Below are 26,932 nucleotides of genomic sequence, written 5' to 3' on the forward strand. Positions count from 1 at the left end.
TCAACAGACTTATCCCCCTATAATTTTTGCACTCTCTTTTATCCCCTTTGCCTTTATACAAAGGAACTATGCATGCTCTCTGCCAATCCCTAGGTACCTTACCCTCTTCCATACATTTATTAAATAATTGCACCAACCACCCCAAAACTCTATTCCCACCTGCTTTTAACATTTCTATCTTTATCCCATCAATCCCGGCTGCCTTACCCCCCTTTCATTTTACCTACTGCCTCACGAACTTCCCCCACACTCACAACTGGCTCTTCCTCACTCCTACAAGATGGTGTTCCTCCTTGCCCTATACACGAAATCGCAGCTTCCCTATCTTCATCAACATTTAACAATTCCTCAAAATATTCCCTCCATCTTCCCAATACCTCTAACTCTCCATTTAATAACTCTCCTCTCCTATTTTTAACTGACAAATCCATTTGTTCTCTAGGCTTTCTTAACTTGTTAATCTCACTCCAAAACTTTTTCTTATTTTCAACAAAATTTGTTGATAACATCTCACCCACTCTCTCATTTGCTCTCTTTTTACATTGCTTCACCACTCTCTTAACCTCTCTCTTTTTGTCCATATACTCTTCCCTCCTTGCATCACTTCTACTTTGTAAAAACTTCTCATATGCTAACTTTTTCTCCCTTACTACTCTCTTTACATCATCATTCCACCAATCGCTCCTCTTCCCTCCCGCACCCACTTTCCTGTAACCACAAACTTCTGCTGAACACTCTAACACTACATTTTTAAACCTACCCCATACCTCTTCGACACCATTGCCTATGCTCTCATTAGCCCATCTATCCTCCAATAGCTGTTTATATCTTACCCTAACTGCCTCCTCTTTTAGTTTATAAACCTTCACCTCTCTCTTTCCTGATGCTTCTATTCTCCTTGTATCCCATCTACCTTTTACTCTCAGTGTAGCTACAACTAGAAAGTGATCTGATATATCTGTGGCCCCTCTATAAACATGTACATCCTGAAGTCTACTCAACAGTCTTTTATCTACCAATACATAATCCAACAAACTACTGTCATTTCGCCCTACATCATATCGTGTATACTTATTTATCCTATTTTTCTTAAAATATGTATTACCTATAACTAAACCCCTTTCTATACAAAGTTCAATCAAAGGGCTCCCATTATCATTTACACCTGGCACCCCAAACTTACCTACCACACCCTCTCTAAAAGTTTCTCCTACTTTAGCATTCAGGTCCCCTACCACAATTGCTCTCTCACTTGGTTCAAAGGCTCCTATACATTCACTTAACATCTCCCAAAATCTCTCTCTCTCCTCTGCATTCCTCTCTTCTCCAGGTGCATACACGCTTATTATGACCCACTTCTCGCATCCAACCTTTACTTTAATCCACATAATTCTTGAATTTACACATTCATATTCTCTTTTCTCCTTCCATAACTGATCATTCAACATTACTGCTACCCCTTCCTTTGCTCTAATTCTCTCAGATACTCCAGATTTAATCCCATTTATTTCCCCCCACAGAAACTCCCCTACCCCCTTCAGCTTTGTTTCGCTTAGGGCCAGGACATCCAACTTCTTTTCATTCATAACATCAGCAATCATCTGTTTCTTGTCATCCGCACTACATCCACGCACATTCAAGCATCCCAGTTTTATGAAGTTTTTCTTCTTCTCTTTTTTAGTAAATGTCTACAGGAGAAGGGGTTACTAGCCCATTGCTCCCGGCATTTTAGTTGCCTCATACGACACGCATGGCTTACGGAGGAAAGATTCTTTTCCACTTCTCCATGGACAATAGAAGAAATAAAGAAGAACAAGAGCTATTTAGAAAAAGGAGAAAAACCTAGATGTATGTATATATATATATGCATGTGCGTGTCTGTGAAGTGTGACCAAAGTGTAAGTAGGAGTAGCAAGATATCCCTGTTATCTAGCGTGTTTATGAGACAGAAAAAGAAGCCAGCAATCCTACCATCATGCAAAACAGTTACAGGTTTCTGTTTCACAGTCATCTGGCAGGACGGTAGTACTTCCCTGAGTGGTTGCTGTCTACCAACCTACTACCTACAAGCTATATGTGTATACCTGAATAAACTTACTAACCGTACTCCTTTAGAATATTTAAGAGTATATATTTTGCAGGAGCCATGTGTCAGCCAGAACAGCAGCAACACCTGCAGCCAGCAGCAGCAGCAGCAACACAACCTGCCCAGTCAGTCAGGCAGGGGACGACAAGGAAGTATAGTAGGAGAGATGCAGATCTCAATCCCTCACCTAGACGACGACATGCACACCCTGCCATCCCCTGCCATGGCAGAAGAGGTGGAACAACTGCGACTCCAAGTCGAACAGCAGAAGATCCAGATAGAGGAGCAAATCCAGCAGTTGGGACAGAAGGAGCAGGAATGGGAGGAGGAGAGACAGAGAATGGTGAATCAACTGGAGCAGCAGCAGCGGAAGTTCGAGTACGAGAGAACGAATCTGGAGCAACAGCTGGAGGAAAGCTTACTGAAGATGGAGGAGCAGGGTCAAGTGATGGAGGCGCAGAAGCAGGTCATGGAGGAACAGAAACAAGTGATAGAGGAGCAACAGCTGAGAATCATCGACCTAAGCGAGGAAGTCATGGTGAGCATCACATTTTACTTGAGTTACCGCTGGAGCTACTACTAATTTTCACGTTTTCTTTAACAGTGGCATGTATCCCCGTTTTCTTGTTTTAGTATACCATTACTTTTTCAAATTCAAATTCATTTTTGTTTTGTCTTTTCATGCTCTGTTAACCCTTTGGGGCCTAGTTCCTAGGCCTTTTGTGTATCCATATGCTCTCGCGCTACCGTCCACAGGATGGATATGGAGTGCACAATAAACTAAACAGAAATAAACAGAAATATTAATCTCAGTCTTAAAATAATGAATCCTGTGATACTCCAATACTGAAACTATATACTGTGCCAAAACAAAAGCATTCACATTGCTAAACTCACAAACTAGTATTTAGTCACTTAGCCATAATACCAACTTACCTCATAATTTGTAATATTTTACAATTAAGAATAAAACTAAGTCTGCCCGAAATGCCTAGCCATGCTAAGTGTTCTAGTGGTACACTCTGTAATCACTATTTTACTACATGTAAACCACACAATAACCAAATTTCTGTAAACTCAACATTGTAATCCTTATAGAGAATAAACTTTGAACTAGCCACTTCGGTGGCAAAATCTAATCTTTTCATGTTGCTTTATAAAGCTTAAGTAGTTTACATGTAATGAAACATTGTTAGGCACTAAAGGAAGCCACTAGTATGGGGGAGGGAGTTCGAGAGTTTTCATGCTCCCGCAGCCCGGTCCTGGGCCAGGCTCGTCTGGTGACGCCTGATCAACCAGGTTGTTGCTTTTGGAGGCCCGCTGGCTCACACATCACAGACTGATTGATCCAGCACTTCTATTTAAATATACAGACCTTTTGAGAAAGGCCTGAGGGCACACAGATGTTTTAGGCACAAAAGAGTACATTATCTAGATTTCATAAATAAATAAAATAAATAAATAAAATAAATAAATAAAATAAATAAATAAATAAATAAAAATCCAGATTAACCCAAAAAAAATAGGAAAACACAATCAAATCTAATCAAATCAAATCAAAGTTTATTCTCTATAAGGATTACAATGTGGGGTTTACAGATTTTGGTTATTGTGTGGTTTACATGTAATAAAATACTTATTACAGAGGGGGCCACTAGAGCACCTAGCATGGCTAGGCATTTCGGGCAAACTTAGATTAATTCTTAACCCTAAATTATTACAAATTGTGGAGTAAGTTGACTAAATACTAAGTGACTAAATACTAGTTTGTGAGTTTAGCAATGTGAATGCTTTTGTTTTGGCACAATACATAGTTTCTATATTCTCAACCCATCCCAGGGTGAATATTAGGGACCCAAATGGAAATATTAAGAAATCCCCCCTCCCAGTTAAATTATTAGGATCCCAGTGGAAATATTAAAGACCCCAGTGTCTGTGTGAGAACTTACATGGTAGCGCCCACTGCTCCAGTGGTTATTAAGTGAAATGTGTGTTCTTCACAGACATAAGGAAGGTGACGCCAGGTGTCTCTTACCATCTTATTTACCTTGCTCACACCTACATTGAATCAGCCTCAGTGAAAGGCTCCACTTCACCTAAGTAAACCTTACCCACTCTGCTTAACATACTAACACACATCACTCTCTGTCTGACAGATGAATGTGAGAATATCTTGAGCCAGCCGTCGAAGTATTAACTGACCTTTATGTTTGTGTGTTGCAGGAGCGGGAGTGTCTGCTGCAGGATCGTGAAAATCTGCTGCAGGAGAGAGAGTGTCTGGCGCGGCCAACGTCGTGGTCACTGCGTAGAGAGTCTTGTGTCAAGGTGAGGATGTGATACCTCCAGTCTACTGGTATCTTATATTCATTATCCTTTCGTACTCTACATTCTCCTAATTCCCCTGTTCTTAATCCACCCCCTCCCTCTCCTTCCTCCTCCTACATCCCCTCTTCTTCATCCTCCACTCTTTCTTCTTTCCTTCTTCCTTCCTATTTTTCTTATCTTCTCCACCTCTTCCTCCTGCCCCTCTTCCTCCTCCTGCTTCTCTTCTCCTCCTCCTCCTGCTCCTCTTCTCCTCCTCCTCCTGCTCCTCTTCTCCTCCTCCTCCTGCTCCTCTTCTCCTCCTCCTCCTGCTCCTCTTCTCCTCCTCCTCCTGCTCCTCTTCTCCTCCTCCTCTCGTGTAAGCTCGGTGGCTCCCAGTCATGCAAGTTTTTCCTCCTTGATTTCCATTCATTGTGTACATGGGGATTTTCCCTGAGTGTTTTCACGGATCATCGCCCCAGAGGCTTGGTGCCTGGCCAGGCGTTCTGCTTGGTGGCGTCACCACCAGACTATTGGTACCTCTCCTTCGGTTATAACACAAAGGTACAATATATCGAGACTTCTATTAATTCTGGTGAATTGAGAAAGTTCCTGGTTGACGACAAGTCTTCAAACTAAAATACCATAACCTGCATTGTGTACCTTATTTGTATACACTTTTTTTTTTAGTTATGTCATAGTTATGTCAGAGTACAAAACAAATTCTGGCCACAAAATAGAGCGAAACACCAACGTCAAAGACCTGGGAGTGATCATGTCGGAGGATCTCACCTTCAAGGACCATAACATTGTATCAATCGCATCTGCTAGAAAAATGACAGGATGGATAATGAGAACCTTCAAAACTAGGGAGGCCAAGCCCATGATGACACTCTTCAGGTCTCTTGTTCTATCTAGGCTAGAATATTGCTGCACACTAACAGCACCTTTCAAGGCAGGTGAAATTGCTGACCTAGAAAATGTACAGAGAACTTTCACGGCGTGCATAACGGAGATAAAACACCTCAATTATTGGGAGCGCTTGAGGTTCCTAAACCTGTATTCCCTGGAACGCAGGAGGGAGAGATACATGATTATATACACCTGGAAAATCCTAGAGGGACTAGTACCGAACTTGCACACGAAAATCACTCACTACGAAAGCAAAAGACTTGGCAGACGATGCACCATCCCCCCAATGAAAAGCAGGGGTGTCACTAGCACGTTAAGAGAACATACAATAAGTGTCAGGGGCCCGAGACTGTTCAACTGCCTCCCAGCACACATAAGGGGGATTACCAACAGACCCCTGGCAGTCTTCAAGCTGGCACTGGACAAGCACCTAAAGTCAGTTCCTGATCAGCCGGGCTGTGGCTCGTACGTTAGTTTGCGTGCAGCCAGCAGCAACAGCCTGGTTGATCAGGCTCTGATCCACCAGGAGGCCTGGTCACAGACCGGGCCGCGGGGGCGTTGACCCCCGGAACTCTCTCCAGGTAAACTCCAGGTAGTTAAATCACAATAACTTAAGTGAAGTGTACTGCTTCAGCCGCGCAAGTTACCAACCTTGTATCAATAAGTACTTGTCTTTACTGCAAGGATTTTTTTTATTTTTTAGAGTAGGGGAGTTGTGGGACAAATTTAAGTTATTTTAACCATTGTTAACTGTGAGAGTAGCAAAAGACTTTCTGTTATAGCATACAAAAACCCAAATTATTATAACCAAAACAATAGTAATAAGACAATAATATTTGCAATGATTTCTTTGATTTGGCTTGTCTAGGGATTTTGTTCTGAGTCTTGATGCCACCTAAATAGTAAAGGTCTTATTCCATAGGTAACACCTATCACTAGTAATACTTGTCACTAGTGATGCCGACTGAATAGTAAATGTCTTATTCTGTATGTCTTTACCGAGCATACAGATACGGTACAGGAAGTCTCAAAAACTTCTACTCTATACTTTATTATATCCCATTATTTTGTTGTTGTTCGGTGTCTCTTAAACTTGACATGACTTAGAGTCTCTGATGGTTCCAGTCTGGTCCTGGGTACACAGTTCGTCTGCATCCTAATAATAATAATAATAATAATAATAATAATAATAATAATAATGATAATAATAATAATAATAATAATAATAATAATAATAATAATAATAATAATAATAATATCTTTATTTCTACAAGTACATGTACAAGGTATACAGACCACAGCTGACATCAATGACATACTACTATATAGAAAGCCGCTTGTTATGCAGAACATCTCGGGCAAATTGGGTCAGTTTTGTCCCAGGATGCGACCCACACCAGTCCACTAACTATCAGGTATCCATTTTACTGATGAGTGAACATAGACAACCAGTGTAAGGAAACACGTCCAGTGTTTCCACGATTTGCCGGGAATCGAACTCGGACCCTCACTATGTGAAGCAAGAGTTATTGCCACCAGGCCACGGGCCACTGTCCACCAGGCCACGGGCCACTGTCCACCAGGTCACGGGCCACTGTCCACCAGGCCACGGGCCACTGTCCACCAGGCCACGGGCCACTGTCCACCAGGTCACGGGCCAGCGTGTCTGGTGGACGGTGGCTACACGTTTACTGAGAAACACTGTGACCAGTACTACGACACACTTCTAACTTATAAGTTTACAAAAGGAATATAATATTCAGAAAGTTTTTAACATAATCCTTCATACAAGTCCCACTTATTCCTTTTTTACCAAAATCAGGTGTGACCCATCACTGTAGGGCGACCCATAACGAAAACATTCACCATTATTCAGTAGCTGTATTGCCAGACATGTGTTGACATCACAATTCAAGTGACCCTCTGAACCGCAGCTTCCCGACCCTTCCTTCAGGGTGCAGTCACTCCACTTCCTCCCTTAAGGAATCAAAAGCTGCTAACCGGTTTCCCCTGAATTCCTCCATAAGTGTTATCTTACTTACACTCCAATAACACTTCACATCCTGACGCTCTCACACACTATACAAATATTACTTTTTAACTTGATTTTTCACAAATCTTAAAAATTTAATGCCATTAAAATTTTTATAAGTTGTCTCACGAAATCGTGATAACACGACTGAAAATAAACCAAGGAACGGGTGGGGATTGAAACCATGGAAGCAAATTGAAAGTGAGTCTCAGAGTTTTAGGAGTCACTTGCCATGGGCTCAATCCCTGCCCGTTCCGTGGTCTGTGTAAGTTGTATCATATACTTATGGAAATTATTATTATTATTATTATTATTATTATTATTAGAAAAAGAGAGGAGCTTACGATGACGTTTCGGTCCGACTTGGACCATTTACAAAGTCACACTAACCAGAAGTGGAGCAGGACGGCTATATATAAGCAGGAAGAGGTAATGGTGGTAGTAGTGGTAGTAGTAGTAGTAGTGGTGGTAGTAGTAGAAGTAGTAGTAGTAGTAGTGGTAGTGGTAGTAGTGGGGTATTAAGGAGGAGGAGCCAGTCAAATACAAAGAAAGGGGAGCACTGCAAGGGAGCTAGGTGCCCACAGAGGGAGAGCAAGTGCACAGAGGTGGGGGAAGGGGAAGTGATGAAAAAATAATGAAGGAGCAGAAACACACGACAGAAGAAAGCTCCTCTCTTCTATGTGCGGGTTATTTGTGTATCGTTCCAGTCACGGTATTGTGCCTTTTTTTGTTATTATTATTATTATTATTATTATTATTATTATTATTATTATTATTATTATTATTATTATTATTATTATTATTAGCAGTTTACTGGATTATTCCGAATTGTCATTCTCAAGGTACAGGAAATGCAGAACTATCATTCTGCACAAAAATGTGTACTCCAATGTGTACTCCAAGCTTGCCAGAGAGTCACTGTCTTAGACTTTTCTTCTAGCAGAGAAGAGCCCTATAATGTGCCTTTTACACTTCCAGAACTAAAGTCAACACTTTCCGCTTGCTGATCATCGGCAGCTGGGCCTGATGGCATTCATATTCGTATGCTTCAGCATTGACATCCGTCAGCCCTTACCGTTCTCTTACGTCTATTCAATCTTATCTGGTCGCAAGGAGTTCTTCCCCACCTGTGGAAATCTGCCATAGTTCTACCTTTTCGTAAACCAGGTACTTCAGGACATGATACCTCACACTATCGTCCCATTGCTCTTATCAGTGCAGTTTGTAAGGTGATGGAATGTCTGGTAAATAGATGTTTGATGTGGTATTTAGAAGCACAATAGTCTCTCCACTAGTCAATATGACTTTCGTAAGGGCCGCTCTACTATTGACGCCTTACTCTGCTTAGATACCTATGTTCGTAATGCCTTTGTTAGTAACCACTCCGTTATAGCAGTCTTTTTTGATCTTGAAAAGGCTTATGGCACTACTTGGAGGTACAACATCATGGCCTAAGCTCACTCCTTAGGCCTCCGAGGCAATCTGTTATTATTTCTTGCAAACTTCTTATCTGGGAGACATTTCCGTGTTCGGGTTAATTTGTTTTCCCCGGACTTTGTCCAAGCTGAAGGTGTTCCTCAGGGATGTGTCCTTAGCACCACACCTTTTCTCCTTGCGATAAATGATCTGACATTTGTTCTCGCATCTAATATTTGGTCATAACTCTATGTTAATGATTTCGCTATAGCTTGTGCAGGCGCTGACTGTTGCCTAGTAACAGCCTCTCTCCAGAATGCTGTCAACAGTGGTTCCCATTGGGCTACTACTCATGGGTTTAAATTTTCTGGTGCTGAAACACAAACAATTACATTCACCAGACGTTCAATCGTCCCTGATATTTCATTGTACCTGTATGGCTCATGAATCCCTGGATGTGATACGGTCAGATTTATCGGCCTACTGGAAACATTACATTACCTCCCTGAAGGTAACTTGCCATAGCCGACTGAACGTCCTGAAAACCCTCCCTCATCTTTCACGGAGGGCGGATCGTCGAACCCTCCTTCGACTGCATTCAGCCCTAATTTTATCGAAGCTAGATTATGGTGACCAGATATATTCTGCGGCCTCTCCTGCAACTCTTTCTAAACTCGATCCCATCTATCATCAGAGATTACGTTTACGTTTAGTTGTTTTTTCGCTCCTCACCTGTCGAGACCCTCTATGCAGAAGTAAATGCCCCATCCTTGAACGATCGTCGTGATGCTCATTGCCTCCGCTATTTTGTCCGCTCTCATGACCTTCACGATCCTTCTACATACAGGATAGTAACGAACGTTAGCAGAAGTCCATCATTTGTTCGCCCCCCCTGTTTACTCCGTCCCTTTTCTCTTCGTCTTCAATCGCTCTTATCTTCTCTTCAGTTGCCCCCTTTATAAGAAGAAGAAGAAGAAGAAGAACATAAGAACGAAGGAACACTGCAGAAGGCCTACTGGCCCATGCGAGGCAGGTCCAAGTCTCCTACCGGCTTAAGCCAATGCACCCAACCTAGTCAGGTCAGGTCACATTGACTTAAGAGAGGAACACGGCAACCGACCTGGTAGCACAAGCTATCAGGTCTAACTCACACCCACCCACATCCACTCATGTATTTATCCAACCTATTTTTAAAGCTACACAACGTTCTGGCCTCTATAACTGTACTTGGGAGTTTGTTCCACTCATCCAGCATCTAGCATCTAGCATCTAACTTTTCACTTCCCCTTTAGAAAGTTTCGACAGTTAGTGTCTGTTCTTCCCCACTGCCGTGTGCGAAACCCCAAATCCTTACAGTTGTTTCTCGCTCTCTTTTTCTTAATCACTTCTAATCTCATTCTCATTCCATTGCACTAATGATTTTAAATCCTCTGTTGGTGTTGGGTTTGCAGCTGTTTCCTCACAGTATGGTGCGAGGTCATTTATTAGACCCGGCTAGCATTTTTACAGCTTAAATGTACGCCATTCTCATTGCAATTATCCGTATTGCATCTATGCCTACTTCAAAGTTTGAAATCGTCTCAGATTCCTTTAGTGATTTGCAAGCTATTAAAAAATTTGATTCACCTCATCCCCTAGTTCTTCGTATACAACTCTGGTTGCTCCACATTACTAGCAAAAATAAAGAAAACGTTTTCTGTTGGGTCCCTGGTCATATTGATGTTCAGGGCAATGAGCAGGCAGACTCTGCTGCGTGATCTGCAGTACATGACCTACTAGTTTCATACAAAGGTATTCCATTCTCTGACTATTTTGCTGTAATCTCTACCCACCTTCTTAACCGCTGGCAACAACGTTGATCTGATATGACTCACAACAAACCAAGTTCGGGTTTCTGGCCTTCTTGTCATCGATACCGAGGTTGGGAGACAACACTCTCCCGTCTTCGCATCGGACACACTCTTCTAGCTCATGGGTATCTAATGGAGAGGCGTCCTGTTCCACTTTGTGAGAATTGTCTAGTTAGGTTAGGTAAGGTTTGTCAGGAAACAGAGAAGTGTTTCCTGACGCGGGTCTTAGTCATATGATGACCCGCCGTTGGAGTTTTTGGTCATCTGACCGAGGCCTTCCGTTGGCATACCGGTCCATCCCTTTAAAAATTATGGTCGTGGTTATAACTATTTTTCTTCCGACGTCGTCACCGCTCTAACACCCTTACTTTATTTTCTCTCCTCGCAACTGATTTAGTACACAAGCTTTGATAATCCTTACTTTAACACTCCTCACAGCCCCTCCTAACTTTACATTTATTGTCATCTCAACCCTTATTTATTCTTAGACTCTACATCAGTTCCTATCCTGCATTGCTGTATGACCCTGGTAGGTTTAGCGCTTCCTTTTGATAATAATAATAGTTTTGATAATAGTTTGTATTTCCCCAGGTATCTGAGCTGCCAACAGTGATGGAACAGAACAGCGACGAAGAGAGCACGCCCACGTCAACGCCTGCATCCACGCCCACTACACCACAGAACAACTCTCCTGGTCAGTTTTCAGAGTTCACCCCGGAGGCTGCAACTTATCCCACCACCTTCCCCACGCCCACCACACCCCACATCCAGATGCCAGCCATCACGCTGGATGATGCCACCACGCCCACGACTATCCTTTCGCCCACCACATCCGAGAGTCACGCCCAGCTGTCATCCATCACGCTGGAAGATGCTACAATGTCCACAGCCTTCCTTACGCCCACTACACCAGGCACAGAGCCTCCCGTTTGGCCACAGGTATGTTGGCCACAGTTCCTGGTGTCATCAAAAGGTAGACATCTACCATGTGCAGTATTACCGCCAGGATGAATATATTTTCCTAGTTACATTGAATTAATAATGAGATTTACAATGCCAAATTATATAAATATAAGGAAACATAATTTAGTATAGCTTATCCTCTAAAGTAGTAAAGATGTTGTTTTCTTTAATCCAAGATAACTGTTCAAAGAAAACGAGTGCATATCAAGATTAACTATTGAAGTTTTATTCACTCATGAATTTAATAACAATAATAATAACATTGAAGTTTTAGGAATGTGCACATTTTAAGTAAATAAATTAGCTTTACCAGGTATATTATACAAGTTTAGATTTTTTTAAATGAACTTACATAGGATAACTCAATAAATTCAGACAAGGTGACTTATTTTAATGTTACACATATATCTTCGATTATTTTTATTTGAAATTTGCCTACTGACCTAACTTACAACGTTTTTTTAAACATTTCAGATTAATGAAATCAGCGACAAGTATGTGCAGTTATCCAAGGATCACCAAGAGTTGCAGAAGTCTTACCAGCTACTGGCGTCCACTTCAGCGTCCAGTTCATCAGTACTGGACTTCCCAGGCAAAGGTCAGTGTACTGGGGGAGTCATCATGCACTTCTCTTTGGAAATAAGAATGTTGCATGCAGTTAATACGTGAAATATGCACTCTGCAAAAACTACAGCTGGATATATATATATATATAGTATATATATATATATATATATATATATATATATATATATATATATATATATATATATATATATATATATATATATATATATATATATATATATATATATATATATATATATATATATATATATATATATATATATATATATATATATATATATATATATATATATATATATATATATATATATGTGTGTGTGTGTGTGTGTGTGTGTGTGTGTGTGTGTGTGTGTGTGTGTGTGTGTGTGTGTGTAGATTAAGTAAGTTTATTTAGGTACAGGTACTCATAAATACTGTTACATAAATTATCATACACAGTAACATATGTATGAATTACCTAGGATAACCCACAAAAAAGTCAGTCAAAGTGAGTTATTTCCATCGAGGTTCTTGTAGATAGATATATGCAGTATAATGATATTCTTTATTGAAGATGTTCCTCCCATACAGTAGTTTTGTGACCTAATAAATCCCACTATATGGGCGAAACGTGGTCAATAAAGACTCGCATTATACTTCATTGGCCTCAGATACCATCTTTTGCCATCATCTTTCCACTGAAAAAAATTATAATTTCTCTTTACAAACAAAACATCACTAGCAACACCGGTGCAAAGTTACAATATTCAAGGGTAACGCATCGGGATTTATAGTCTTATTTTCGTTGTATTTCTATATCTTGACAAGCAATTGGATGTTTAAGTTATAAAACATTGATAAAGAGTTTACAAATTTGTATCTTACTCAAAAAAGCTATAGGCATGTGACTATATCGGTGATGTGTAAATATCTTGTCACAGTATAACTATAATTCAGTTTTAAATGAGATATAGGTATTCGTAACTTGTAATGTACTGCTCTAAACCCTTTCGGGGATGAGAGGACACTAGTGCACACACTCAGGACACAGTGCCATATTCCTGGCACTGCGTGAGAACTTCGTTAGTGTGTAAAACCTGTGGCATTGTGTCAGTCTGCCAGACTTGTGGCACATCTATTGAAGCTGGTGTGTATTATCTTGAGCTAAATACGGTTAAGTTGCGGTTTAGCTTGCCTGTTAAACACAGTAGAAGCAGCAAATATTACATATCTTATAGTATGCTGTGGCGATAGTATAGTGGAATTAGTGATATACTGTACTAGTGACAACAGTGAGTAGTTGTCTCGAACCCAGGATGGTCAGGTGGCACCTCCACACGATGCCATTTTTACTCTATGTTACATTCACGGAAGAGTGAAATTATTTGTAGAAGAATGTAGGAGACTGGTGACAGCAACCACACAGAGCGATACTACACTTTACTTTCCCACTCTTATGAGAGAATCTGTTAAATGATTTTCCCCTTTATCAGGATTGCTGGTCTTTTCTCAAGAACACGTAGGATAGCTAGTAAATCTTACAAACTTGTACTTATATTACACTCGTTATGCACTTAGTTTTAATTACCTGTGTTTCTTGATAACCCTTTACAATTTAGGCTTTGCATAAGACCTGTACACAGAGGTGATATTTCCTGGAACCACAGATTCCATATACTAATGGAATTGTGTGTACAGATGGGCCGGCAACGTGGTGGCTGTCAGCGAGGGTGCTAGAACTGGAGGCCCAGGCAGCCACACTGAAGATGGAGCTGCAGGAGACCAAGGATCACGCAGACCTTCTCGAATTCCGCTGTCTCGAGCTCACCGAGGGCTCCGACAAGGTGAGTACCCACTAATATCTTCGTCTACTGCAATGAGTCGTCACCTGTAGTGACTGAGTTCACAGGTTGTCATGGGAGAAGCCTGGTTTCGGACCGGCTTGCAGGACTGAGGATCCCTCGAGCCTCGACAGGTAGGTTAGGATATTGTACGAAAATCGGAGGTTGTATAGAAAGATACTCTCTCGTGGGAGCGTTTTTTTCTGGAGAAATGTTTTTAGTTTTATTTATTACAAAACGTGAGTAAAATGCGAGTGAAATGATAAAGCTGTGTAGAGCTTTTTCATGTCTTGATAAAGCTCTACTTGGAGCGAAACATTGTCTACAATAAAGGTTTGTTATACACAGTCTTTACCGTATATGGCGACTACCTCTGTATGATTCGTTGTTCTCGGTGGTTTAACTAAAAATGTGAGGATATGCAAGAAATGAAAGAGATAAATCTCTACACCAGTAACTCTGGCTCTACAAGAAGTTAATTTTTGAAGTTCTCACAGCTGATGAACCATTAATAACAAAAAAAGGCACAATACCGTGACTGGAACGATACACAAATAACCCGCACATAAAAGAGAGAAGCTTACGACGACGTTTCGGTCCGACTTGGACCATTGACAAAGTCTCACTAATCAGAGGTGGAGCAAGACGGCTATATATATAGCCGTCCTGCTCCACCTCTGGTTAGTGTGACTTTGCCAATGGTCCAAGTCGGACCGAAACGTCGTCGTAAGCTTCTCTCTTTTATGTGCGGGTTATTTGTGTATCGAGCCATTAATGAAATACTTGACTATATCCTCATCGCTCAACTGAAGTCTCCCAGCACAGGCTGACACATTTCAACTACGAAGGAAATATATCGTGTGTGATGGAATATGACTGGGAAACAGCTAGCCTTGGATGGAGTATGACTGGGAAATAGCTAGCCTAGAACAGATTAACTCGGTGGCACTCGATGTATGCTTAATGCTTATTCCTTTAAGAAAAAGGAGGAGTAGATGTAAAATAGAAAGAGACAGGCGCTCCCTTTACAGGCGACGAAAAAGAATAACAGAGCGGCTAAAATTGGCCAATGTATCTGAAATGCGTAGGGAGACACTGGTCAGAGAAATAGCAAACATCGAACTGAAGCTAAAGGAATCTTATAGGAGTCATGAATCGCGGGAAGAACTAAAAGCCATAAATGAAATCGAAAGAAACCCAAGGTATTTCTTTTCATATGCCAAATCAAAGTCGAGAACAACGTCCAGTATTGGGGCCCTACTTAAACAAGATGGGTCCTACACAGATGACAGCAAGGAAATGAGTGAGCTACTCAAGTCCCAATATGACTCAGTTTTTAGCGAGCCGCTAACCAGACAGAGTCGAAGATCAAAATGAATTTTTTATGAGAGAGCCACAGAATTTGGTTAACACAAGCCTATCCGATGTTATCCTGACGCCAAATGACTTCGAACAGGCGTTAAATGACATGCCCATGCACTCTGCCCCAGGGCCAGACTCATGGAACTCCGTGTTCATCAAGAACTGCATCACGAGCTTTTACCATCCTATGGAGAGGGAGCATGGACACGGGGGTCGTCCCACAGCTACTAAAAACAACAAACATAGCCCCACTCCACAAAGGGGGCAGTAAAGCAATAGCAAAGAACTACAGACCGATAGCACTAACCTCCCATATCATAAAAATATTTGAAAGGGTCCTAAGAAGCAAGATTGCCACCCATCTAGAAACCCATCAGTTACACAACCCAGGGCAGCATGGGTTTAGAGCAGGTCGCTCCTGTCTGTCTCAACTATTGGATCACTACGACAAGGTCCTAAATGCACTAGAAGACAAAAAGAATGCAGATGTAATATATACAGACTTTGCAAAAGCCTTCGACAAGTGTGACCATGGCGTAATAGCGCACAAAATGCGTGCTAAAGGAATAACAGGAAAAGTCGGTCGATGGATCTATAATTTCCTCACAAACAGAACACAAAGAGTAGTAGTCAACAGAGTAAAGTCCGAGGCGGCTATGGTGAAAAGCTCTGTTCCACAAGGCACAGTACTCACTCCCATCTTGTTTCTCATCCTCATATCTAACAGACAAGGATGTCAGCCACAGCACCGTGTCTTCCTTTGCAGATGACACCCAAATCTGCATGACAGTGTCTTCCATTGCAGACACTGCAAGGCTCCAGGCGGACATCAACCAAATCTTTCAGTGGGCTGCAGAAAACAATATGAAGTTCAACGATGAGAAATTTCAATTACTCAGATATGGTAAACACGAGGAAATTAAAACTTCATCAGAGTACAAAACAAATTCCGGCCACAAAATAGTGCGAGAAACAAACGGGGTATGGTTTTTCAGGTCACTTGTTCTATCTAGGCTGGAATATTGCTGCACACTAACAGCACCTTTCAAGGCAGGTGAAATTGCTGACCTAGAAAATGTACAGAGAACCTTCACAGCGCGCATAACGGAGATAAAACACCTCAATTACTGGGAGCGCTTAAAGTTCCGGAACCTGTATTCCCTGGGACGCAGGCGGGAGAGATACATGATTATATACACCTGGAAAATCCTAGAGGGACTAGTACTGAACTTGAGCACGAAAATCACTCACAACGAAAGCAAAAGACTTGGCAGACGATGCAACATCCCCCCAATGAAAAGCAGGGGTGTCACTATCACGTTAAGAGACAATACAATAAGTGTCAGGGGACCGAAACTGTTCAACTGCCTCTCAGCATACATAAGGGAGATTACCAATAGACCCCTGGCAGTCTTCAAGCTGGCACTGGACAAGCACCTAAAGTCGGTTCCTGACCAGCCGGGCTGTGGCTCGTACGTTGGTTTGCGTGCAGCCAGCAGTAACAGCCTGGTTGATCAGGCTCTGATCCACCAGGAGGCCTGGTCACAGACCGGGCCGCGGGGTCATTGACCCCCGGAACTCTCTCCAGGTAAACTCCAGGTAAACTCCAGCCTTGGATGGAGTATGACTGGGAAACATAGCCTTGGATGGAGAATGATGGGAAACATTGCTAGCCGTAGAGGCAAAGACACAGCATACACTTGGGGCTCCTTTACTGGATACATTTGGGTCCTGAGTCCTTGCAGTGACCAAGGTCCCAGGACCGAAGTGTATTCAATAAAGATGCCTCAAGTGTATACACTTGTGTCCCCTCAACCACATTGTCGGTATTGTTATACCTTCTACCTTCATAGCTTATTCAGGAGGCATTACCTCCTCACGTTCTTGCCAGTGGTAACCTAGTGAGGATGGCCGCTCACGCGACGCGAACTCTGGGTGACGTGTTGCTGTAGCTGTGGGATAACACTCAAGCTCCAGCATCTTTGGGTGACGCCTGGACCCGCTAATGCTTGTTCAGTAGATTCTCTTATGTTGTACACTCAGCGATCCGTCCACCCGACTGTCAACTTACCCGTTAACGCTCGCCCCTTCGTCCGACTACTTCCTCCAGTCCCCAGAAAAGCCAGTCATCACTTTGCCTTGCTGTTGCAACCTTCATTCTAAGGAAATGCTCTACAGTATTTGTCTCTGATAATGATGACACAGTGGTGTTCAAATGTGTCAGTCGTGGCATCTGTGATTATTGTTCCAGTGATGGAGGACAAGACTCGTCTCATTACCTTTCTGGATGAGGGCCTCAAGTCCCTATGATGGAAATTGCAGACAAGATGGGATGCATTGCACATGTAATTTGGAACTTCAACTGAGTTGCAATAAGAAACATGCCTCATGGTACCACTCCCAACTAGGAGGAAAAGGTCTGGGAGGCCACTGTATACCTGTGACCGGTGTGAAGTGTTTTCCTTTTCCCGTTGTCCAGCCCTTGGCCAGGCTTGTTTTGTTCTTGCCTGGTCAACGAAGCTGTTGCTGCTGGAAGCCCAACAACACCAACAGTCATTTATTGACGCTCATTGTTTCATCCTTAAAATAAACTAAACGTTTGCGAGTTTCTTAGGTCATAGGTAGAGCGCCCGGCCCACAACCAAGAGGACCCGGGTTCGAATCTTAAGCGAGGTAGATCTAACACCTGCTGCTCCTGCTAACGTAGCAGTAAAAAGGTATCTGGGATTTAATCGGCAGTTGTGGACAGTGTCCTGGAGAGAATGACCTTAGGACACCAAGCGAACTAAGCCACACTGGCTTAGTGCGCCACAGTGGTTTAGTTCGCTACACTGATTTAGTTCGCCACATTGGCGAATCGTGTCATTGGACGTACTGGTTTTATTATGTGTGTGATAACAGCTGGCTGCTAACTATTCTTTATTGTCGTTCCTGATGTTATTGTTGTAGTGAAGGAGATGACTTACTGATGAAAGCTGACACAGAAAGTGATAACTGTGTCGATAGTGACCTCCAGTGACCTCTCACTGACCTCCCAGAAGCCACTCAGTGACCTTTCACTGACCTCTCAGTGTAGCACTCAGTGTAATACTCGAACAATGTAGCACTCAGACAAGATAGCGCTCAGACAAGGTAGCTCTCAGTGTAGCACCTAGACAAGGTAACACTGAGATAGGATTCCTGGGAGAGAAGCAATATAGTACTAGTATCTAAGGAGTTATTATAGTGAGTTGTTGCACAAGTGTGACAAATGGTAACACCACTTAGACTGCCAATAAGTAGCCACCTAGAAATAGTCCATATTGCAAGCTTCTCTGAAGATTCTTAACGATCACAGTCTTGCCCTTCCTCTTTCCACAGTGGCCGTCTTCTGTGTCTCCACTACCTAACCACTTAATCTACAGCAGAATAAAGAGCACTGTGTCTAGAACCACTGCCACCCACTTCAAGTGGGCGGGTAGAGCTGAAGCAATATCACAGTGAGGATAGTGATGTGGATGGCAGATGGCGGAAGTGGTGTCGGCGGCAGATGGCAGGGATGGCAGCAGGTCACTGTGCTGTACCTTGGGGCCTGCCACACTATAGGTCACTACACTTTGTTTAGGGTGGCCTTCCGCCCCCATATTTAGGCCACAAGATGCCCTGGGAGGCCTCACTGGCAGGCTGGCGGACTGGCGCTCACCCACAAACTTGTAGGTTAAGACTTGCTACTGACCGCTTCACCCGTCCTTAAGCTTGTGGGAAAGGCTGTCTGCAACCATTATAATTAGTTCCGTATCCATGTCTGTATATATACACATATTCTTTCTTTTTCATCCCTGTCTGTGGGTTCCTTATTTTCTTGATAGGCTGGAGGGATAATTTGCAAACATCTGGGATCAGTATTGTGGTGCCTCATGGCCTGGTGCTAAAGCTCTCTCTTCACACGGCGAGAGTCTGGGTTCGACTCCCAGCGAGGATAAAAACATTGGACGTGTTTCTTTACACCGGCTGTCTATGTTCCCCATCAGTAAAATAGGTACCTGGGTGTTAGTCGACTGGTGTGGGTCGCATAACAAGCGGCTTTATAGTAGTATGTTATTGATGTCAGCTATGACTGTATACCTTGTACATGTACTTGTAGATATAAAGATATATTATTATAGTAATGTCGTACCAAAGCGCAAGGTGCTGACACCTGGTGAGGTGAGAGAGGAGCCAAGATGCTGGAACCATGAGTTGCTAGTGAAGGCAGACATGAACGTTCCCTCGCTCATACGTTTTATGACGTCCTATCACGACATTTAACGTTGTGTTAAGTGGATAATAAAATAAGAAGGTTATATGGCTATTTGTTCCGTGGTATGTTGTTAAAGATGACCAGGGAAAAATCTCACTTTGGAGGTAAAAGAAAATAAAGATTGACAAAGGGGCGGAAACACATCGGGAATTAATGTGATGACTTATATCTTCTTGATTTCTGCCAGAGGCGGTAAGAAGACTTTAATTAAGGTTCCTCCACCTCCTTTCTGTTTCACCAAGCCTACTCAGTCCCATTCTCATTCTTCTTCCTTTCCCCTCCTTTCCAAGGCTACGCTGAAAGAGGTTGGAAACGACAAGAAATATTTTTCTCGTTTGAAACGACGAGAATAACGAGGCTCTGACTGGGACGAGGTGGAACCTCTCCAAGTGAACCAGACTCACAGTCCTCCTTAATACTGATAAACTTTCTGTACACGAAAAAATATGAGACAAAACGTAATTAATACAGCGCACTGTATAAAATACATACAATAATAAAAGTAGGATTTACTATCATTGGACTGTACCATAATTAATTATACCAAGTATGGATGATTCTTTACATCTCAGCTGTAAAATGCTGTTAAAGGCAGGCTTACGTTTCTCCCTCTCCCTCTTCTCCCTCTCCCTCTTCTCCCTATCCTCTCTTCTCCCTATCCCTCTTCTCCCTATATCTCTTCTCCTCCTACCTCTTCTCCTCCTACCTCTTTTCTCTACTTCTCTCCCTGGAGCCCAGGTTCCACTTAGCCACCTTCCCAGACAAGAAGACCCTGTGGGCTGACCTGCATACCTGACCTACGCCCGCGAGCTCCGCGTCCAAGGCCACCATTTCCATAGCAGACGTTGTAACAGTGAGGTTTACCGCCGGTCATGGTGGCCCTCGCAGGCTGCACCGCCTCTTACACTCCATCCCAGAGTTCTGAGGGAGGAAGGAGAGAACGGCAGGGGGAGGGGGAATGAAAGGCACGATGAAGCTACTTTTTACCCCATCGAACGAAACATGACTGTAGATTCATCATTAAAAGTGAAGATACAGTAATAAAGAATACGATGACATTCTTGGAGTTATCAGTCCAAGATAACTTAAGAAAGCTAAATAACAGGACATTTACTTTGAGGTGCCCCAGGATGCAACCCACAACAAACGACTAATATCTAACATAGGTACCCATTGACTACTAGGTGAATACGGTCATCAGGTCAAGAGAGACTTATACCTTGTAGGTCTCACCCGGGAATTAAACGATGGTACTTACGCTCTACCACTTGCTCACCTTGATTGTATGAGATGGAACACACCGAGGAACACCACCTGCAACAACACCAACACTACCACCTGCAGGAACACCAACACTAACACCTGCAGGAACACCAACACTAACACCTGCAGGGACACCAACACTACCACCTGCAGGAACACCAACACTAACACCTGCAGGGACACCAACACTACCACCTGAAGCAACACCAACACTGTATCACCTGCAGCAACACCAACACTGTACCACCTGAAGCAACACCAACACTGTATCGCCTGCAGCAACACCAACACTATGTCACTTGCAGCAACACAAACACTACCACCTGCAGCAACACCAACACTGTACCACCTGAAGCAACACCAACACTATATCACCTGCAGCAACACCAACACTGTACCACCTGAAGCAACACCAACACTATATCACCTGCAGCAACACCAACACTGTACCACCTGAAGCAACACCAACACTATATCACCTGCAGCAACACCAGCACCATATCATCTGCAGCATCACCAACACTATATCACCTGAAGCAACACCAACACTATGTCACTTGCAGCAACACCAACACTACCACCTGCAGCAACACCAACACTACCACCTGCAGGAACACCAACACTACCACCTGCAGGAACACCAACACTACCACCTGCAGCAACACCAACACTATACCACCTGAAGCAACACCAACACCATATCACCTGCAGCAACACCAACACTACCACCTGCAGCAACACCAACACTACCACCTGCAGCAACACCAACACTACCACCTGCAGCAACACCAACACTACCACCTGCAGCAACACCAACACTACCACCTGCAGCAACACCAACACGACCACCTGCAGCAACACCAACACTTCCACATGCAGCAACACCAACACTACTACCTGCAGCAACACCAACACGACCACCTGCAGCAACACCAACACTTCCACATGCAGCAACACCAACACTTCCACATGCAGCAACACCAACACTACCACCTGCAGCAACACCAACACGACCACCTGCAGCAACATCAACACTACCACCTGCAGCAAGACTAACACGACCACCTGCAGCAACATCAACACTACCACCTGCAGCAACACCAACACTATACCACCTGCAGAAACACCAACATTATACCACCTGCATCAACACCAACACTACCACCTGCAGCAACACTAACACTACCACTTGCAGCAACACTAACACTACCACCTGCAGCAACACTAACACTACCACTTGCAGCAACACTAACACTACCACTTGCAGCAACACTAACACTACCACTTGCAGCAACACTAACACTACCACCTCCAGCAACACCAACACTACCACCTGCAGCAACACTAACACTACCACTTGCAGCAACACTAACACTACCACTTGCAGCAACACTAACACTACCACCTGCAGCAACACTAACACTACCACTTGCAGCAACACTAACACTACCACTTGCAGCAACACTAACACTACCACCTGCATCAACACCAACACTACCACCTGCAGCAACACTAACACTACCACTTGCAGCAACACTAACACTACCACCTCCAGCAACACCAACACTATCACCTGCAGCAACACTAACACTACCACCTGCAGCAACACCAACACTACCACTTGCAGCAACACTAACACTACCACCTCCAGCAACACCAACACTACCACCTGCAGCAACACCAACACTACCACATGCAGCAACACCAACACTACCACCTGCAGCAACACCAACACTACCACCTGCAGCAACACCAACACTACCACCTGCAGCAACACCAACACGACCACCTGCAGCAACACTAACACTACCACCTGCAGCAACACTAACACTACCACCTCCAGCAACACTAACACTACCACCTGCAGCAACACTAACACTACCACCTCCAGCAACACTAACACTACCACCTGCAGCAACACCAACACTACCACTTGCAGCAACACTAACACTACCACCTGCAGCAACACCAACACTACCACCTGCAGCAACACTAACACTACCACCTCCAGCAACACTAACACTACCACCTGCAGCAACACCAACACTACCACCTGCAGCAACACCAACACTACCACCTGCAGCAACACTAACACTACCACCTGCAGCAACACCAACACTACCACTTGCAGCAACACTAACACTACCACCTGCAGCAACACCAACACTACCACCTGCAGCAACACTAACACTACCACCTGCAGCAACACTAACACTACCACCTCCAGCAACACCAACACTACCACCTCCAGCAACACCAACACTACCACCTGCAGCAACACCAACACTACCACCTGCAGCAACACTAACACTACCACCTCCAGCAACACCAACACTACCACCTCCAGCAACACCAACACTACCACCTGCAGCAACACCAACAGTACCACCTGCAGCAACACTAACACTACCACCTCCAGCAACACCAACACTACCACCTGCAGCAACACTAACACTACCACCTGCAGCAACACTAACACTACCACCTGCAGCAACACTAACACTACCATTTGCAGCAACACCAACACTACCACCTGCGGCAACACTAACACTACCACGTGCAGCAACACTAACACTACCACGTGCAGCAACACTAACACTACCACCTGCAGCAACACTAACACTACCACCTGCAGCAACACCAACACTACCACCTGCAGCAACACTAACACTACCACCTGCAGCAACACTAACACTACCATTTGCAGCAACACCAACACTACCACCTGCGGCAACACTAACACTACCACGTGCAGCAACACTAACACTACCACCTGCGGCAACACTAACACTACCACGTGCAGCAACACTAACACTACCACGTGCAGCAACACTAACACTACCACCTGCAGCAACACTAACACTACCACCTGCAGCACCATAACATAAAAACTACCCTGTCATTTGGTTGCAAAAAGAAATGAACCTTCTTAAACGTTGTGCACTCTGCCAGGATTGCTGACCCTTTCATTCTGTCTCGTGAACATGGAAGGTAACAACTAAATCTAAGAATCTCGTAATATTTCCCTTCTAATTTGGTAGACCTGATCTGAGATGTTGTCGGTGGGAAGGTCGGGGAGGAGGAGAGGGAGTGATGCTCCCAGAATCATTAACAGTTACAACAGATAACAGGGCAAGTACAATAGTAGTAACATAATACCGGTAATACCAGCAACATAATATCAGCATCACCAACAAAATACCATCACATAAAAAGAGCCGTGAGACTTTCTTGTGTAGGAATTGTGTTAGTGAATGTTGTGTTGTGTGGGAGTTGTGTTAGTGAATGTTGTGTTGTGTGGGAGTTGTGTTAGTGAATGTTGTGTTGTGTGGGAGTTGTGTTAGTGAATGTTGTGTTGTGTGGGAGGTGTGTTAGTGAATGTTGTGTTGTGTGGGAGTTGTGTTAGTGAATGTTGTGTTGTGTAGGAGTTGTGTTAGTGAATGTTGTGTTGTGTAGGAATTGCGTTAGTGAATGTTGTGTTGTGTGGGAGGTGTGTTAGTGAATGTTGTGTTGTGTGGGAGTTGTGTTAGTGAATGTTGTGTTGTGTGGGAGTTGTGTTAGTGAATGTTGTGTTGTGTGGGAGGTGTGTTAGTGAATGTTGTGTTGTGTGGGAGTTGTGTTAGTGAATGTTGTGTTGTGTGGGAGTTGTGTTAGTGAATGTTGTGTTGTGTGGGAGTTGTGTTAGTGAATGTTGTGTTGTGTGGGAGTTGTGTTAGTGAATGTTGTGTTGTGTGGGAGTTGTGTTAGTGAATGTTGTGTTGTGTGGGAGGTGTGTTAGTGAATGTTGTGTTGTGTGGGAGTTGTGTTAGTGAATGTTGTGTTGTGTGGGAGGTGTGTTAGTGAATGTTGTGTTGTGTGGGAGTTGTGTTAGTGAATGTTGTGTTGTGTGGGAGTTGTGTTAGTGAATGTTGTGTTGTGTGGGAGGTGTGTTAGTGAATGTTGTGTTGTGTGGGAGTTGTGTTAGTGAATGTTGTGTTGTGTGGGAGGTGTGTTAGTGAATGTTGTGTTGTGTGGGAGTTGTGTTAGTGAATGTTGTGTTGTGTGGGAGGTGTGTTAGTGAATGTTGTGTTGTGTGGGAGTTGTATTAGTGAATGTTGTGTTGTGTTAGTGAATGTTGTGTTGTGTGGGAGTTGTGTTGTGTGGGAGTTCTGTTAGTGAATGTTGTGTTGTGTAGGAGTTGTGTTAGTGAATGTTGTGTTGTGTAGGAGTTGTGTTAGTGAATGTTGTGTTGTGTAGGAGTTGTGTTAGTGAATGTTGTGTTGTGTGGGAGGTGTGTTAGTGAATGTTGTGTTGTGTGGGAGTTGTATTAGTGAATGTTGTGTTGTGTTAGTGAATGTTGTGTTGTGTGGGAGTTGTGTTGTGTGGGAGTTCTGTTAGTCAATGTTGTGTTGTGTAGGAGTTCTGTTAGTGAATGTTGTGTTGTGTAGGAGTTGTGTTAGTGAATGTTGTGTTGTGTGGGAGGTGTGTTAGTGAATGTTGTGTTGTGTGGGAGTTGTGTTAGTGAATGTTGTGTTGTGTGGGAGTTGTGTTAGTGAATGTTGTGTTGTGTGGGAGTTGTGTTAGTGAATGTTGTGTTGTGTGGGAGTTGTGTTAGTGAATGTTGTGTTGTGTGGGAGTTGTGTTAGTGAGTTGTGTATGTTGTGTTGTGTGGGAGTTGTGTTAGTGAATGTTGTGTTGTGTGGGAGTTGTGTTAGTGAATGTTGTGTTGTGTGGGAGTTGTGTTAGTGAATGTTGTGTTGTGTGGGAGTTGTGTTAGTGAATGTTGTGTTGTGTGGGAGTTGTGTTAGTGAATGTTGTGTTGTGTGGGAGTTGTGTTAGTGAATGTTGTGTTGTGTGGGAGTTGTGTTAGTGAATGTTGTGTTGTGTGGGAGTTGTGTTAGTGAATGTTGTGTTGTGTGGGAGTTGTGTTAGTGAATGTTGTGTTGTGTGGGAGTTGTGTTAGTGAATGTTGTGTTGTGTGGGAGTTGTGTTAGTGAATGTTGTGTTGTGTGGGAGTTGTGTTAGTGAATGTTGTGTTGTGTGGGAGTTGTGTTAGTGAATGTTGTGTTGTGTGGGAGTTGTGTTAGTGAATGTTGTGTTGTGTGGGAGTTGTGTTAGTGAATGTTGTGTTGTGTGGGAGTTGTGTTAGTGAATGTTGTGTTGTGTGGGAGTTGTGTAAGTGAATGTTGTGTTGTGTGGGAGTTGTGTTAGTGAATGTTGTGTTGTGTGGGAGTTGTGTTAGTGAATGTTGTGTTGTGTAGGAGTTGTGTTAGTGAATGTTGTGTTGTGTGGGAGTTGTGTTAGTGAATGTTGTGTTGTGTGGGAGTTGTGTTAGTGAATGTTGTGTTGTGTGGGAGTTGTGTTAGTGAATGTTGTGTTGTGTGGGAGTTGTGTTAGTGAATGTTGTGTTGTGTGGGAGGTGTGTTAGTGAATGTTGTGTTGTGTGGGAGTGAGTGAATGTTGTGTTGTGTAGGAGTTGTGTTAGTGAATGTTGTGTTGTGTAGGAATTGCGTTAGTGAATGTTGTGTTGTGTGGGAGGTGTGTTAGTGAATGTTGTGTTGTGTGGGAGTTGTGTTAGTGAATGTTGTGTTGTGTAGGAGTTGTGTTAGTGAATGTTGTGTTGTGTGGGAGGTGTGTTAGTGAATGTTGTGTTGTGTGGGAGTTGTGTTAGTGAATGTTGTGTTGTGTGGGAGTTGTGTTAGTGAATGTTGTGTTGTGTGGGAGTTGTGTTAGTGAATGTTGTGTTGTGTGGGAGTTGTGTTAGTGAATGTTGTGTTGTGTGGGAGTTGTGTTAGTGAATGTTGTGTTGTGTGGGAGGTGTGTTAGTGAATGTTGTGTTGTGTGGGAGTTGTGTTAGTGAATGTTGTGTTGTGTGGGAGGTGTGTTAGTGAATGTTGTGTTGTGTGGGAGTTGTGTTAGTGAATGTTGTGTTGTGTGGGAGGTGTGTTAGTGAATGTTGTGTTGTGTGGGAGTTGTGTTAGTGAATGTTGTGTTGTGTGGGAGTTGTATTAGTGAATGTTGTGTTGTGTTAGTGAATGTTGTGTTGTGTGGGAGTTGTGTTGTGTGGGAGTTGTGTTAGTG

General features: G+C 43.3%; 1 protein-coding gene across 1 annotated transcript in view; it reads left to right on the forward strand.

The window, feature by feature from the left end:
- The window catches only part of LOC128694435 (uncharacterized), a 229,350-nt gene that overhangs the window by 18,213 nt on the left and 184,205 nt on the right, over positions 1 to 26,932 (forward strand). Inside the window, exons 3-7 of the mRNA XM_070097923.1 lie at positions 2,142 to 2,624; positions 4,310 to 4,411; positions 11,189 to 11,536; positions 12,035 to 12,158; positions 13,826 to 13,971. Of these exons, the coding sequence (XP_069954024.1) occupies positions 2,142 to 2,624; positions 4,310 to 4,411; positions 11,189 to 11,536; positions 12,035 to 12,158; positions 13,826 to 13,971 (1,203 nt within the window). The remainder of the gene's footprint in view (positions 1 to 2,141; positions 2,625 to 4,309; positions 4,412 to 11,188; positions 11,537 to 12,034; positions 12,159 to 13,825; positions 13,972 to 26,932) is intronic.

The sequence above is a fragment of the Cherax quadricarinatus genome, chromosome 60, assembly GCF_038502225.1.
Source record: "Cherax quadricarinatus isolate ZL_2023a chromosome 60, ASM3850222v1, whole genome shotgun sequence".
In the NCBI taxonomy this organism is placed as follows: Eukaryota; Metazoa; Arthropoda; class Malacostraca; order Decapoda; family Parastacidae; genus Cherax; species Cherax quadricarinatus.